The sequence below is a fragment of a genome, unplaced genomic scaffold (genome assembly GCF_019419815.1).
Source record: "Pyrus x bretschneideri cultivar Hongxiangsu unplaced genomic scaffold, Pyrus_bretschneideri_v1 Contig11, whole genome shotgun sequence".
NCBI classification, from domain to species: Eukaryota; Viridiplantae; Streptophyta; class Magnoliopsida; order Rosales; family Rosaceae; genus Pyrus; species Pyrus x bretschneideri.
Window position 1 is genome coordinate 1,848,914 of NW_025999402.1, and position 16,722 is coordinate 1,865,635.

General features: G+C 35.8%; 1 protein-coding gene across 1 annotated transcript; it reads right to left on the reverse strand.

The window, feature by feature from the left end:
- Nucleotides 1-13,546: 13,546 nt before the first annotated feature.
- Nucleotides 13,547-16,722, reverse strand: LOC103938135 (zinc finger protein 10-like). The gene is made up of 2 exons (XM_048572423.1): nt 16,179-16,722; nt 13,547-16,037 (listed from the first exon to the last, which is right to left on the reverse strand). Exon 2 carries the CDS (start codon nt 16,021-16,023, stop codon nt 15,046-15,048), a length of 978 nt encoding a protein of 325 aa, XP_048428380.1. The 5' UTR covers nt 16,024-16,037; nt 16,179-16,722; the 3' UTR covers nt 13,547-15,045.

The following is a 16,722-nucleotide window of genomic DNA, read 5'->3' on the forward strand; positions in this document are numbered from 1 at the left end:
AATAAAGGACTCCTATTATTTACGTTCCCTATTTTTCCTAATATTGACTCACGCTAACAGGCTACATTCTACTTTAATTCTTAAGTCAAATGTCCATCTTTTACCTTCCATGGAGGAGTCAAGACTCTCAAAGCGATTGCAGCCACTTATCTGGATTTGTATGACATTATCAACTCCTTCTGTGCCGTTGATGACCTCAACACATCGTCTACGTGGTGCTCGCTCATTAAAACATTTGCCAAACATGTTAGGCGCTACCAAAAATAATTTCGTAAACATATATATATATATATATAGCAGTAATTGCACAGAAGATTTAGGTGCTACAATTTATAGTTTTTTAAGTAACCTTTGGTCCTGTATATGTATCAAATTTCTTTTACCATTAAATCTTTAATCAAGCATTCAAAACCACCAATATCTAACAGCCGAAATACAACATACTAGAATTTTTGCTTTACCTATTGCCAATGCTTCTAGTATTGCATGTCAAGATCAAGTCAGAAAGCTATGAAAATGTTACCAATGAAACAAAGGTTATATTAGGCCATATTCTTAGTTGTTGAGTATACCTAACATCAATAGCATCCAAGATAATTCATGCTAAAAATTTTAAATTCCTCACATTGTCCCACAATGTAGGGTTCAACTTTGGAGCTGGGACCTTCAAAAATTCAGCTTCCAAGGCAGGCTTGCCGTCACATTTGTGATAATTTATCTCCACTCCGCTCGTGAGTCTCTTATAAGTTGTCACGTTCTGCTCAACCCAATTCAACAAATATATTATCGGTCTCTCACATGGCTGCAAAATAATTGATCGGGTATCAAAAGTGAAAGGACCTATGTTCAAACCCCACGCCTGAAACGTCTGAAACATCGTTTCTAGCTTCTTAGCCGCCACCAACTTTGGATATAACTGTACTGTGTTGCCCAATGAGATCGAAATGGACCAATTATGCCTTAAGTCATATAGTCCTGCTCTGCTAAGGTCCTCATGTTGAGGATCTGTGAGAATTAAATGCATATTAGTCACAAAATTATATTAGTTTAGATCTAAAGGCTTAAAATATTTGACAACTTAATAAAGCAAAAGAAGAAAATGAGTTTTCTCATGGTTCATGGATTTTAACTTGGTTTTACTTTATTCAGTTGTCAAATATTTTAAGCTTTTGAATCTAAACTAATAAATTGGGGCGTTTTGATATAGGCGCCTCGTTTTTAAATTTTTTGGACTAAACATACACTCATTTTGAAAATTTGATCAAACATTTTCCTAAAATTTTGGTTATTAATTTCAGTTTTTCACATAAGTTCAATTTGTTTAGAATTTAGTTTTTCACGACTTTTCCTAGACATTTCGTTTTTTTTTTTCCCTCTTATCCCTATATTTATGCATTTGTTATCCATCTCTATGCTTTTTTTTATTGTTTGTTATAATTTTACTTTTTTTTTGTGTGAATATAGTAGAATATTTATTAAAAAAAATGTCAAATTTTATTATTTAGAAGACCCAACACATAATAAAGATTTGTTTGATTATATAGCTACGTCTAGTTTCCTATAATATGGACACATTTAGTTTTATAATGGATTTGATTTTTTGTATTTCTTGGTAAATTTGGAATGTAAATGTACCAAAAAGGTTATCTGATAGAGACATTTGGTTTTGTGGTACATTTGTGATTTTTTGTTCATTTGGTCTTTTGGTACATTCGGAATCTAAACGTACCAAAAGGGTTACCTAACTATGGGCACATTTGGTTTTATGGTACATTTGAAATTTTGGTACATTTGGTTTCTTTGTACATTTGAAATCTAAATGTACCAAAAGGGTTACATAACAATGGGTACACTTGGTTTTATGGTACATTTAAATTTTTGGTACATTTGGTTTCTCGGTACATTTAAAATCTAAATGTACCGAAAGTCGATACTTTTGTTCTCAAATGTACCATAAGTTTTAAGTATATTTTTTACATATCTATACATGAAAAAAATATGTATTGAAGACTTTTATTAAGACATTTTTGATAGAAGGAGAAATTTTTTTTTTTAAATACTGATAAAAAGGTAATGAAGAATTAGTTAATTAATTTTTTATTAAAAAATGTCATTTAATGCACAGAAGGGGATTGGCGAAATTAAATTCCTATATTATAGGCAATTAGTTGCTAACCTACCTTATGCCTCTATATAAATGCATTTAAATTAATGACATGGAAATTAAATAAATAGAAAATTATTGAGGTGGCAATTGTTCAAAGCACCTTAATCAAATCTTTAAAAGGGATGAATGTTTAATCTATCAACTATATAAAAGATGTAGGGCATTCTAATTTTCCCTAATAAATTTTGTGGCTCATGTACCTTAAGTCATACCAAAACTATGTTGCAAGGTCCAACCCAGGTCTATTTTAGAAACCCTAATTAGCTTCTTGACAACCCGGGTTTGGTTTAGAATACCAAGTGGGCCAGCGGGTGCGCCACTAAGGCCATCTCCAATGGAGATGGCTATAGGGCTATAGGCCAAAATTCAACCTAAGATGCTCCAAAACCGAACTTCAACAGAAGCCTGGGCCAAAAAAAAAGAGAGGATCCACCAGGCCAAGCTTCAGCCCTTTGGCCATTGAGCTAGGCATTCTTAGCCACCCGGGTAGCCCATTTGAGAGGCCCATTTTTTTTTTCCACGCCAACATTTAAATTAAAAAAAAAAATCTATTTTTTTCCTATAAATACCTAAGTCATTTCTCACATTCTTTTCATATACACCCATCCCTTACCTCTTCCAATAATCTAAATTTAAATTTTTCAATATTTTTTAAAATGGCCACATCTTCAACCAAAGGAAAAGAAATCCGGAGGCTTATTCATTTTGTGACAAGTGGCACTCAAAATATGTTTGGAAACCTTATTTTAATATGATAGTTTAATTCAATTAACCAATAAAATTAAAGACCAAACTTAAAATAATAAATTATTGAGGGAGCTAAAAAATAGCCCCATTCGGTTATGGATGGTATATAAACATGGACTAGCATTGTTCATTCAAAAATAATTTCTTGCAGGGCTATAATATGGATGGGGAACTAAACGTAACCCCTTCAGTTGGAGATGGGGCTATGCTTAGCCCCTGTCCAGATTGCAGCCCTGCAAGAAATTATTTTTTTAATGAATAGTGTCAAACCATATTTATATATCATCTCCAACCGAAGGGGTCTATTTTTTAGCTCCCTCAATAATTTATTATTTTTAAGTTTGTTCTTTAACTTTATTGGTTAATTGAATTAAACTACCATATTTATAAATGAGTAATTCTCCATATTTCTTATCTTTATGTATTCTTAATCATTTTTCGGAATGTTATGTTTGTTTTGCTTCAAAAAAAAAAAAAAAAAATCGGATAGAAGTTTAAAGAATGTGAAGAATTGAAATAAAATGAGGTAAGATAGTATGGAAAGGTGAAAATGATGTGAGAAATGACTTAGATATTTATAGGAAAAAAAATTAGAATTTTTAAAATTTTTTTTCAAATTTCGTCTTCTAACAAAAAAAAATATATATATATATATTCAAATCCAACGACTAGCTGACGTCAACTAGCATGTGGGTTACTAACAATTGATACAAGCTTTTTAGGCTGGCTGACTGGCTAAGGATGCCTTGCTCGCTGGCCATATGGCTGGATTTTGGCCCTATGGGTCCCAAATGTATTGGCCTAACCCTCTATTGAAGATCGGTTTTGTGTCAAAAATGGCCATATTTTGGCCTATAGCCCTTTAGCCAGAGGCCATTTCCAACCGAAGATGCTATGTTTAGCTTTCGTCCAAATTATAGCCCTGCAAAAAATTATTTTTTTAATGAACAGGGTCATACCATATTTATATATCATCTCCAATCGAATAACCCCCTCAATAATTTATTATTTTAAGTTTGTTCTTTAATTTTATTGGTTAATTGAATTAAACTATTATATTAAAATAAGATTTCCGGACATATTTTGAGTGCCACTTGAAGATGTGGAGAAATTATGCATGGTATTGTATTACCACGTCATCCATGATACTTCCCCTCAAAATCTGACATCTGCACAATTTATTAACAGTTGGACTAAACATATATTTTACTCTTACAAAATAAAAATTAAAAAAAAGGGGAAAAAATAGTTAAATTCCTGTTGAAGATGTTTACTAAGGCTGTCTGGAATCAGAGAATGAATGACATTTATCTATATAAATTGTTTACTAATTCATATGAATTGGAATGAAAACTAATGTGATTACTAAAGTATCTTTATTTTAACTAATTATTTTATATGTTAATTATTACCCTTATTTTAACTAATTATTTTAACTAAACTTTTATTCTTGATTTTTTTTTTTTAAGAAAAACTAACGAAAAGTCTAAATTTTTTTTAGTTTTAATGAAAAATGACAAATGAAAGTGTAGTGAATAGTATCAGGGAAAGGTAAAAATGTGGTTTTTTGTTAAAAGTGAACAATACCAGAGTGCTTCGTTAAAACTCCCTTTTTATAAACCAGAGATAATTTTATTTTATAAAAATCTTAGGCTTATTATATTAACACCCCACAAATTGTTGAATAAACCCTACATACTTAATACACCCCACATTTGCTTTTTCACTTAAAAATTATCTTAATTCACCCCACATACTTTCCTATAATACCTCCACACCCCACATTCTTAATATACACCTTATATTTTATACATACACCCCACATTTTCCAACTTGCCTCTCAAACTGTAAACAATATTGTTCAATGCTTTCGGTGAATGCGTCTCATCAAGCTGGTCATGTAGCACACGGAGCGCCACCTCCAAAAACCAACTGAGACTCACCTCCACAACATTAACAAGACCGAGCGATGCATTTGTGTGCATAAGTTTCGTGACGACGAGTTCGGCTAGAAGTTGCTGATTTGCCTTCACAAGCTCTGATATGAAACAAGGGAAGAGTATTCTTCTGAAAAGCAACAGGTATCTCTCGTTTTGCACTTCGGCTACTTGAAACTTGCAGGATATGTTCCTGACCAAATAGCAGATATAAGAGAAGATGTTTCTGTACAAAGAGTTAGAGATGATAGTGCGCAAAAACAATATTTCTCAATCAACATGTTTGTAGTTTCATTGGTTAGGGTTTTGTTCAACAATGGAGGGTGTGAGGGTTTTGATAGTTGAAAAGAAAAATAATACGCTAAAAGTAATTTGGGGTGTATTTAGAATTTTTCTTTTTTAAACCTAATAAGGTCAAAATTGTCATTGCATAGTGGGATAAATAAGTCATTTAATATTAAATTTTAATGTGGGGTGTATTCAACATTTTGTGGGGTGCTAATATAAAAAGCCAAATCTTATTCTTGCTGTTAGAGAAGACTTTAGACTCAAGTAGAAGACAAAATTAGTTCAAATTTAACATCAAATCCCCCTAAGCCAAGTAGAACTAAAATAAAATTGTACTTCTTTTTCTCTCTTTCTCCCTCTCTTCCCCATCTTTCTCTATAGCTCCTTGACCAAAATGCCCAACAAATTTCAACAACAAACTCTCGTCCACCAGAGGTTGCCTCAGCACACAATATCCACATCCCACCATCTAATGAGGCCATGACCCACCCCATCAACAAAAAAAATCTAATTTGCACAGAGTGAAAGTGATAAGAAGTTTTTTCATTCTATCCTGTTTGGTTCTGCAAATCACAATAAATGGCGATTTCAACTTTCATTGTTCCAGATCATGTTAGTCGATGCGGCATCATTCTAGATCCCGAGCGATCGCTATTCCGAATGGCAGACGTTCTTTGTTCTAGATGAAGCATTGTTAGGTATATACGTCAGAGCTGGGAATATGTCGGAGAGGGAGGTGGCTGGGTAAGCGAGCAGGCTGGCTGGCTAAGAATGGTCAGCTCGCTGGACATATGGCTAGATTTTGGCCTGGTGGGTTCCCAAAGTATTTTGGCCCAGACCTCCATTGGAGATGAGTTTTGTGTAAAAACAATTCTATCCTTTGGCCTATGACCTTATGCCTAGCCCGATTGGAGATGGCCTAACGAACCATACGGGCTGTCGTGACTATCGAATTGGTGGAACCCGGATTCTTTTGTTAGCAGCACCCCGATCTCACCTAAGTAAGCTTGGAACCTTATATCTGGTTCTAAAATTGATCATTGCCATTAATGCACCTGTGTAAGATTTTGACGAGCTCAACCACCAATGGATTTGGGCTGCACAGAAATTCCCAATCCTAAGAATCTTTGTGCTCAATGCTCATGGATAGGATATTAGAGCAGGTCTAATGGTAGTAATTTAGCCCAGGTCAAATTGGATTCTATCTCAAAATGGAAATTCTGACCTTCAAGTGGAGACATTCCAACCTAGTACAGAAGGAGCCGAAGGCAAGAAGGTGGGCCACAATAGTCTTTCCCTAAGCCCAAGCAGCGAGAAAGAAGAAAAACAAGCCGACGCATGTCCGCACATGAGGGCATCTCGTGTAAAGGGATTGTTGCTTACAAAGGTTTTTTTTTTTTATAAAGAAGAGATCTTCTCCGGATCTCTTCTACTAAGATCACCAGATCAAGTGATCCGAGTTTCTGAAAATTCATCCAACGGTCCACCTGTTTTTTACTCCTTAAAAACTATAATCATTATTTGCCGTTTGATGAAATTTCAAATAACCAGCTTACTTAATCCAATAATCTTGGTGTAAGAGATCTCTCCGGATCTCTTTTCTTTTTTGTGTGCTTCTTTTAGTAGCAGAAACTGGTGTCATAAAAACATACGTACAAAATAACTTTTTTTTGACGAAATTAACGATAAACTTTATATCCTTAGTTTTATTTTATTTTATTTTATTTTATTATCCACAAACTTCTTTTCCTTTCAAAAAGTCATGAGTACTACAATTTTTTCACCAATTTAGAAAACCATGCCCCTTCCATTGGATTGGCCTCTTGCCTCTTAGCCCCAAGCCCGCATATCATGTGTTATTTTGAAGGGCTAGTTTGGCCTCTTAGGCCATGCCTCTCCCATTAGATTTGCTCTTTAAAAACCGCCACTTTTCCGCAAGATTTATCCACATTGAAAAAAACACCATGTTGAAGTTGGGCGTTCTTCTATAAATGGCTTGTAACAAGTAATAGTTAATCCCCATTAAAGATGAGCCATCAGAAAGTAGTTAGAGCATCTCTAAAGAAGATGTCAAAATCCTAGGTGAAATGCCACTGTGTATATTTGACATCAAAAGTCTCTCCAACCAAAGTGTTATTTGTTGACTGGATTTGAAGGCTTTGTGATTTGGGGTCAAATTTGATATCAATGTCAAATTTATTTTTAATTTATTTTAATAGTGGGTCTCTTATTCCACTAACATTCCAACCAATAAAAATTTTGTTTCAACATTTTTTGAATAATTACAACCATTTAAAGCTCTATTTAAATAATAAAATAACATTTGACAATTCAATTGGAGAAGTACAAAATTTGACATAAGACTTCAAATTGTCATATCAGCCATCAATTGAATCTTATAATTTGGCATTTTGCTTTGGAGATATTCTTAGAGTCTGCATATTTTTTTTCAAGATATAAAGAGCAGTTAAAGTATGTGTGTGTGTGTGCTTGTGATGCATGGTATAGGAACGTAGTTGTGGATGCAAATTTCTTCCTCCTTGATCTTGGACAAAATTGCACCTACAAAACAAATAACACCTTAGATCAAGGCCAAGAGCCTTACGCACCCACGATAAATTTGGGGGGGGGGGGGGGAGGGCCATTGGCCAAAGAACTTCCGATGCCAAAGTTAGAATTTAGAGAGAAAAGTATTTGAGAGTTTTGGAGAATTTTAGCAAGAGTGAAGACCTAGCTTTTAAAGAAAAATGGGGTTCAATATATAGAGCATGGCCGGTCCCCTTTGGAGAAAAGGTGGCCGGCCCTTTGGGGTATTTTTGGTGTGTAATGGGTGATTAATTGGTATAATGTGTGATTTAATTGGTAATTAATGGATTAATTAGGAAATAAATCCATTAATTAACCAATTAACCTAATTTTTATGGAATGTTTTGAAGGTTATGGAATGATTGCTTTGTAGAGAATATGGAATGAGGAAGGATGAAATAATTTTGAATTTGTTACCTTCTTTGGGCACTTTTGACTTGGTTGAGAGATGATTGTCCGCTGCTCGCGCGTAGCAATCCCAGTATGCCTCAAGGGTATTTTTGTCATCCTTTATCCAAAAATCCATGTGTCGCCTTGTGATTATTTTTGGCTCCACAGTAGCCATATGAAAGAAATTGAACAAAATGTAATATAACTAATGGAAGAAAAAGATTCATTTTTTATAGAGGAATGAAAAATTTTAATCAAAAGAGAGCAATGAAGTCACGAAAAAAAATTGAGATAATTATATCATAAGCACCAGACTTCTTTATAAGTTCCTACAATGAAGTTGAACAAAAATTAATAATCATGGCTCAAAATGCAGTAAAGAAAATTGTCTTTCAAGATAAATTCTTCCTCTATTCCATATATGCATGGTTTCACTATAAAACAACACTCTATCATCCAAAATAGTGAACTAATTAAGGGAGGCTAACTGATATAAGGCTTTAGTTTCATAACACTATAACTCAACTGTTAAACACAATATTTTTTTTGTCAATTAGAAACACAATAAAGCTAGCTGGGAGTAAAAGCACATAAGTCGAATAATGCAGAGTATTCAACCAAAAGCACACAAACAGAAGCTACAAAATGAAAAACTTCAGGGTAGGCCCAAACCTCTCCTAGTCCTCAAGTGGCTCCGCTCCTAGTTGTGATATTAGATAGCTACTAAAAGGATGCCATATGTTAATTTACTTGGGTTGGAAGTTAAATTTTTTTTAGTGGGTAAAGTGTTAAGTTTCTATCTATGCGTCTCAAGTTCAAAAATTTCTCTTCTCTAAGTTTATGTAATAGTTTCAAATCCTAGAATCCTTCCCCTTTTCCTTAACAATAATAATTTCTCTTAAAAATGGAAGTTTTCAACTTGATAAATGTTTTCAGCTAAGGAGGATTTTGGGCCTTGGATCGTGGTGTGTATTAATCTTGTATCGGCTAGCATACCTTAAGCTTTGTATGTACATATTCAGGCCCATATAGATTCTACAAATTATAGATATTAATTATGAATTAATTTGTAATAATACAATATACTCATGGATTCAGTGCACAACAAACTAAAGAATCCAACCATCAATGTATAGAATCCATATTCATCCATTTCGCACCAGCAATATCGTTATAAGATTCAAGTCAAGGTGCTTAATTCCCACGCATAGAAATCAACCTCAACTCAAATGTGGAGACGTAAATTAACTACACAAATTAAATTGTGCCATGTAAATTATGAGCTCAATGTGACAAAAATACCCCTGATGATGTGAGCATATTACAACGTCAACCCTAATTTGTAAGCATACCCGCACACTGAATGACAAAAGCCCCCATCTATAGGCACCAAGGCCTAAATTTCGCCAAGCACTCTAGGAGAAAATTTTCAGGTTCCGGAACCTCACCTCAGCAGTGAAATGTGGACTAACCAATGAGAATTAGACACCTACATTCTTTTCTTTTTTTTTCCCTTATATTAAACCCAAGGTTCTAAAAGACTATAGGCGCTAGTTGGGTGGTTGGTTGGAGCCTAGCGCCTAGGCGGATTAGGCGAATTTAAATAAATTTATTATATTTCATGTAAATAAGTGTGTTTATACGTAACTATATATATAATTTCATCATAAACTACAAAATAGAATGACATATGTATTATGAAGTATTGGAACATAATGAAAACATGGAGAACAAGCACATAATGTGTGTTCATTTAAGTATTCAACAAGTCTCTTACAATTTATTGAAAAAAAAAACGCAAAATGAAAGTTATCTATTTTCTGTCTAAGTGAGTCACAAAGTAGGCGAATCTAAATAGGCTAGGCAGGTTCCTCAGCAAGTCTAGGCCCCCTTTTTTAATTTTCTAACGCTTAAGTATTAATCGGGGCGGTGACTAGCAGCCTAGCGCCTAGACGGGACCTAGGCAACGCTAGATGAGAATTTTTAAAACAATGATTAAACCACACTCTTAAAACTAAAACGTCAGCCCCAAAACCATTAAGTTTAACAATGGGAAGCAGTGATCCTTGTTTCATTGTCAGAACTTTTGTTTGGAGAGGCAAATAAGAGTAAAAAATTCTAACAATATTACTCCAAAAGAGACTAATACTCACAAATATTTAGTGAACTCTTAAATGCATCGAAATTCAAAGACCAGTGTTTAAGTTTTCTTTTGTGATTTAATATACAAATAGCTAGCATGGATACTTAGCGAGCTCGTGAGAGCTGGGACTCCTTCCCATACAAATATACCCTTAGTTGTCGAACAATATATAAACAATTACTCCCAAGTCCCAACACACCTACCTAATAACCCCAGAATTTGTTCTTCAAAATTCTTTGACCAGAATAATATGTCATTCTCTCACTCAATTCTATATAATACCACCCCCCCCCCCCCCACCCCCCGCCCTTAAATAGAGAAGAGAAAAACGACATCTGAAACCCCATGTGCACCACTGCCACTTCCCATCAAAACTTCTCTGTAAAACTATCAGACCTATCCAACTCATACCTTAATATATCAAGACAAAACCCAACCATTCACCATTATAACCGTTTTACATAGATGTAGCACTTCGTAGAAGCCGAAGCAAACAATCTCACTTTCCCTAAATTAACAAGCCCCGTCCTTGTATGGACATTACACAACCATGCATTGGTTGTTTTAAATTTCTACTCTGCCTTTCGTTTTCACATGTAACGTAGAATACAAAGTCCCACATCGAAAGCTTCTCAAATCATTAAAACAATCTTCATTTCATATCCTTTTGTGGAATATAATTGTTGGGTGCGACTTAAATTCCTTCCAAATAATTGACGTTTTCATATTTTTCCCTGTGAAACTCATTCAAGTCAAGTCGGTATAGTTCAAATTCTGTTTGGTATTGGTTTTTTTTTTTTTTTTTTTCACCAAAAGTTATTTTGCTTTAGAGTTGAGCAATAAAAAATATTGGCAAAACTAAAATATCTTATTTATTTTAAAAGCAATGGCCTATTAACAACATTGTATTAAAACTGCCTATAGATTGCCTTTAAAAGTTGTTTTCATAAAAAACTAACTCGAACCCCTAAAGAATATTTTCAATTCTTGTAATGCCCTCATTAGTTTTGTTAAAAATGACATTATTCAACCTTCTACACAAATTTTATCCTTGTAGAACAAAAGTGACCACGACCACCAACAACTACAATCACTAACCTTTCACCACCACCACCATTACCACCACCATTGTTGCCACCATCACCAACAATACCACCACAACAGCCGTTGCCATAGCCACCATTGTTACCTCCACCACCACCATTACTGGCACTATCAATATACCCTTACCATTGTCGCTAGCATCACCCCCACTGCTAGCACCACCACCATCACCACTGCAGTCATCGCCACTCCCTCAACTATCATATCTATTTTTTTTTTCATTATATACAATTATCTCACTTTTATATTAAATTTTTACCAAACACATTACCTTGTTTTTTCATACTCACAACACTTTTAAAATATAATTTATCAAATGCTCATCTGCTTTATTTTAAACTTGATTATTCTTAATGTAACATCCCACATTACCCAGGAGAAAGGATCTTGTAAGCCTTATATGTATATTCTCATCTCTACCTAGCACCAGGCCTTTTGGGAGCTTACTGGCTTCGGGTTCCGTAGGAACTCCAAGTTAAGCAAGTAGCACGCAAGAACACTCCAATCATGGGTGACCCACTGGGAAAGTCTTGTAAACAAAATCGTGAAGGTGTGGTCGGGGCCCAAAACGGACAATATCGTGCTACGGTGGAGTCCAGCCAGGGATGTGGTGGAGGTTCGGGTCGGGATGTAACAATTTCATATCAGAGCCAATCCTTGGTCGGAAGTGTGTCGACGAGGACATCAGGCCCCTAAGGAGGGTGGATTGTAACATCCCACATCGCCCAGGAGAAAGGATCTTGTAAGCCCTTATATGTATATTCCCATCTCTACCTAGCACGAAGCCTTTTGGGAGCTCATTGGCTTTGGAGTTCATTGAAACTCCGAAGTTAAGGGAGTTCGCGTGAGAGCAATCCCATAATGGGTGACCCACTAGGAAGTTCTTATGTGAGTTCCCAGAAACAAAACTTTGAGGGCGTAGTCGGGGTCCAAAGCGGACAATATCGTGCTACGGCAGAGTCGAGCCCGGGATGTGGTGGGGTCAACGCTGACTTTGACCGTTGACTTTTTGGGTTTTCGTGCGGGACCTTTCCTAGGCTAATTTTGACGTCCTGAACCCGTTTCAGATGTCCGTTTTCCCAAATTCAATCGTTTGAGTAGAGTTTGACTAAATGTACCCTTTATGTGCTTAGGGGCAATTAATTGTGGCGTTTCCATCTTCGCAAGTTGCGTGGCTCTTCGGTAGCTAAGTATTGTGATTGGACCCCTACTAAAAATGCATGTTTTGATGGTAGAAATGCATACATGAAAAACATGATTTGATGACTATGTTTTATGAAACGTTTTATGAGATAACATGTTTACTGAGGCTAATTTGAATTATTACTATTTTTCTTATAACCCGTGTTCTTATAGAATATCTGATGGATGACGATATGGTATTTAGAACATGTTTAGAACACCTCTTTATAGTATAGATGATGGACGACTTTATACTACGAAGTTGCTTTTCAATATATGTATGTTCAATGGTTTTGTACTTACCTAGTGGTCCTTATTCCGCTACGGAACGTAGGGATAGATTTCAGTCCATCCGGGCGACGATTTGGTGTAAGCATGGGGCCTGGAGTGTATTTTCCTCTGATTGTCTGCTCAGAAACGGGGAGCTGGCATGGGGCCTGGGGGTTATCGAACATTCACTAGTGATTATTATATATACAATTTATGATTTGAGACATTGCACGACATGCTAGGTTTCGGAAAACCTATGTTTATCATAATATATGTGTTTTCATAAAACCTGTGTGTTAGTATGTGGATAACTGTTTTATTTTATATATATATATATATATATATATATCAACTTGGTCCACTTATGTTTGTTTTAAGCCCCCTTCAAGACTTAGAATCGAGGCATACAATCCCGACGTCCAGGCACTTCCGTATCGGCATCTTCGAGTCCTCTCGGTGTAGGACCCACTCCTTTGTTTCATTCAATTTTATATTATTTCTTTTAGTGTTCTAGATTAAATGTGTGTTTTGAACACATTCCTTAATTGCATATTCATTATTCTTTTATATTTATAAGCCTTATCTACCCTTGTTTTCAGCATTTGCACTCAATAAATGGCTTTTGTCACCCTCAGGTGTCGGCCAACACGTGTCTATCCTAGTATTCAGGGAATATCGGAATCGAGGCGTGTCACTTAAAGCACATAAGAAGTTTTTTTTTTTTTTTTTTTTTTAAACACAACAATCCTAAACTGGTCCTAGTGTTAGAAAAAAGCAGAAAATTAAAGAACCCAGCAGAATGATCACCCTTGTGTCCTGCAAGAAGTTGAGCACTGTGCGTACCTCGCTAGGGTTAGGGTTTATATAATTAATTTGATGTTGTTTGTAAAATATAAAATCCGCAATTAGGGTTTTGTAAACTATACGATGCATACCACAAGCAGATCCAAAAGAGGTGGTGAGACAATAATATTCTCTTTTGTGATTAAAAAAAGTTGGTTTTAACTATATAATGTAATGGTGATGAATAGTTAATTAGATTGATTCCATAGAGTTGGTGGCAATTTTGGACAGATTTGAGAAGACGAGGGGAGAGATAAAAAAGTGAGACAGATAACACAAGCAAATGGATTTTAGCGGGGAGAGGATACAGAAATCTGAAACAAAAGAGATCTGACGGGGGTGATGATAATAATACAAGAGAAAAGAAAATCGATGTTGGGAAGTATCTGACTTTATGTGGCTTTGAAAATCTCTCTCTCTCGAGTCTGAGTTAATTTTTTGCGTGGGTAAGTTGAGTTCTCTATGGCCCTATCTGACGGAATGTCAGTGAGGTATTGAATGGGAAAATGAGTCACGATATTCCATGCAGTTTTTAGTCATTTTCTTCACCCTTCAAGCCCCACAAACAAAAACTCTACCACTCCTCTCCCTCTCTCTAACCTGAACTCTTGTCTGCACTCAGCATGTTGTTGATATCATGATTATAATCAAATTAACTGCTTAGTTAGCCTATAACAAGCTTACCTCAAAGTTTTTTTTTTTTTTTCAACCAAACCAAAGTCTGCATATATTCAATTCATCTAAATTACAAGTAGAGGAATTCAAACTTGGATGGAGAGTGGGAGCAGGCTCAAGTTAAGTTAATTCTAGTCACATTTGATATTTAGAGTAGAGAAAGGAGTTGAAGCTCTCATTCTGGGCATGAGGAATGTCTTGAAAAAACTAATCTTAATTATATGCATAACTGTTCGCACATACAAGTAAGTTATATACTGGTATCAATTTCATTTCAATAACTGAGCAAACAAAGCTACACGAAGATAATGGTTTTACTTGAAAGGGGATAAGAATCCTAATTTCACTATTTTTAATGAACATATTAATTGGTATGGATCCTGTCAAGGAGCAAACAATTATATACAATGTACTCTTAGGAAGTTGTAACTCCGATTAAGCTGAGATGCATTGTGATTACCAACAAAGACGAATTGTAATTAATTTCTTCCTTTCCTTTAACTCACATATAGTTGTTGTTACAACCTAAACAAATTCATACAGCACTCCAAGAGATCAAATCAAATTAAACAAAGACAAGGCCTTGGCCTCAAAGAGGAAAGGCGAAAATAGGTGCATATTGAGGAGGATTTCATGAAACAGAAATGACCAGCACAAGGTCAAGCAATTAAGTATACGTTTATACGATCAGCAGTTGATGATGCGTCTCTCTGCTACTTATTAACTTTAATTACCTTAGGTTGGTCACCAAGCCTGAGCTCAAGATCTAAGTCTTCTATGGAGCTGGAGCTAATTTCAAACCCTTCAGCTGATTGGACATGATGTACTTTATCAGCAGAACCTGATTTTAGGAAGAAGGGTATCGATGATGGGACGTCATCCGTTCTTCTCCTCTTGCTGCCAACTATAGCTTCATCGCCGTCATCGGAGGCAGAAGTATGCGCACAGCAGACAACCAAATTCAAACTCACAGATAAATTGCGATCATTATTTGCGACATGGTGATCACCCTTTTCCCTACATGAACTAGATTCCACCTCTCTCGAAATCTTGTCTCCTTTGATATGATCTCTCTCGGCAGATTTTTTGTTATAATATCTGTTTATGCCCATGACAGACGAAGATTGAGGAGAAGACGCAGAAGAAGAAGAAGGTGGGATCAGGGTTTGTTCAGCACAATTTTTTTTGCATGGTAACTGAGCTGAAACCCTAGAAACTGAGGACGGTGATGATGTTGCAATAGTACCGGGATCGGAACTAGGGTTTTTAGGGTTGTAAACCAGGGCACAAACTTGTTGAGATGAGAATTGAAAACTACCCAAAGATGATGAAGAGGGATTATTAGCACTATTTTGGACAGAATGGTCATGATCCTGATGATGATGAAGGTGGTTGTGACGGGCAGTTTCGTCATTTGGAGACTGCTTTAGTCTAGCCCTGTCTCTCCTGTGAACATTCATGTGGCCGCCAAGAGCTTGAGCTGAACGGAATTCTCTCCTACAGAAACTGCAAGAATAAGATCTCGGAGGCCATATGCAGCCTCCGAGAGGTCCTGCCGCATCTTCGGCGAAAGCTTGTTCTTCCCATGAATCATCGTTTGAAATTGGCACTTGAAGATGATGATCGTGATTAGATGAACTCAAGCCGTTGTGTTTGCGCTTCGCCCACATCCAGTACCGTGGTTGTTCCATTGTTGCACTGCTCTCTGCAGTAAGGCTCAATTGAAAGAAAAATCAAAATTCCAAAAAAAAAAAAAAAGAGGAAAGATTTGGAAGTAGATGGGTTATGAAAGAAGTAGTGCTATAATATTTAAGTGTATATGTTTAAGATGGAGACTGAAAAGTACATGGACTGATCTGAGCCATGGAGGACTGAGAGGTTGCTTAGGGTGGTGTCTGTTTGATTGGCAGGTAATCAAAGAGGCGAGTACTCTATGCCTTGCCTGATAAAATGGTAGCTATACTTTTTCTTTTTGTTTAGTATTTCTGGTTGGCTTTCAGTCAGTATTCACTGAAACGAGAAGTATTATATTTTTTTTTCTCTGTTTTTATCTTTGGAGGGGGAAGCAATTATGGTTTAATATATATTAAATCACTGTTGCGAGGTCCTGATCTGATGAGTCCCTCTTGTAAGTTGAGGGTGCTTAGTGACAAACTGAAACAATCTGACTGAAATCTCCTCAAATGAAAGAGTGCCAAGATGTTTCAATTCCTCCTCCTTAATTTGTATTTAAATTAATTTAACCTCAACAATCAAGCAAAACGCATGATTTCATGCATAATCATTATTATTTCATTAGAGAACGAATTTTTTTGGAGTGCGACCGTCACACAATAAGATAGTACGTTCTACAATTAAGCCGTCAATTAGGGCCGTTATAGAGATGGAAT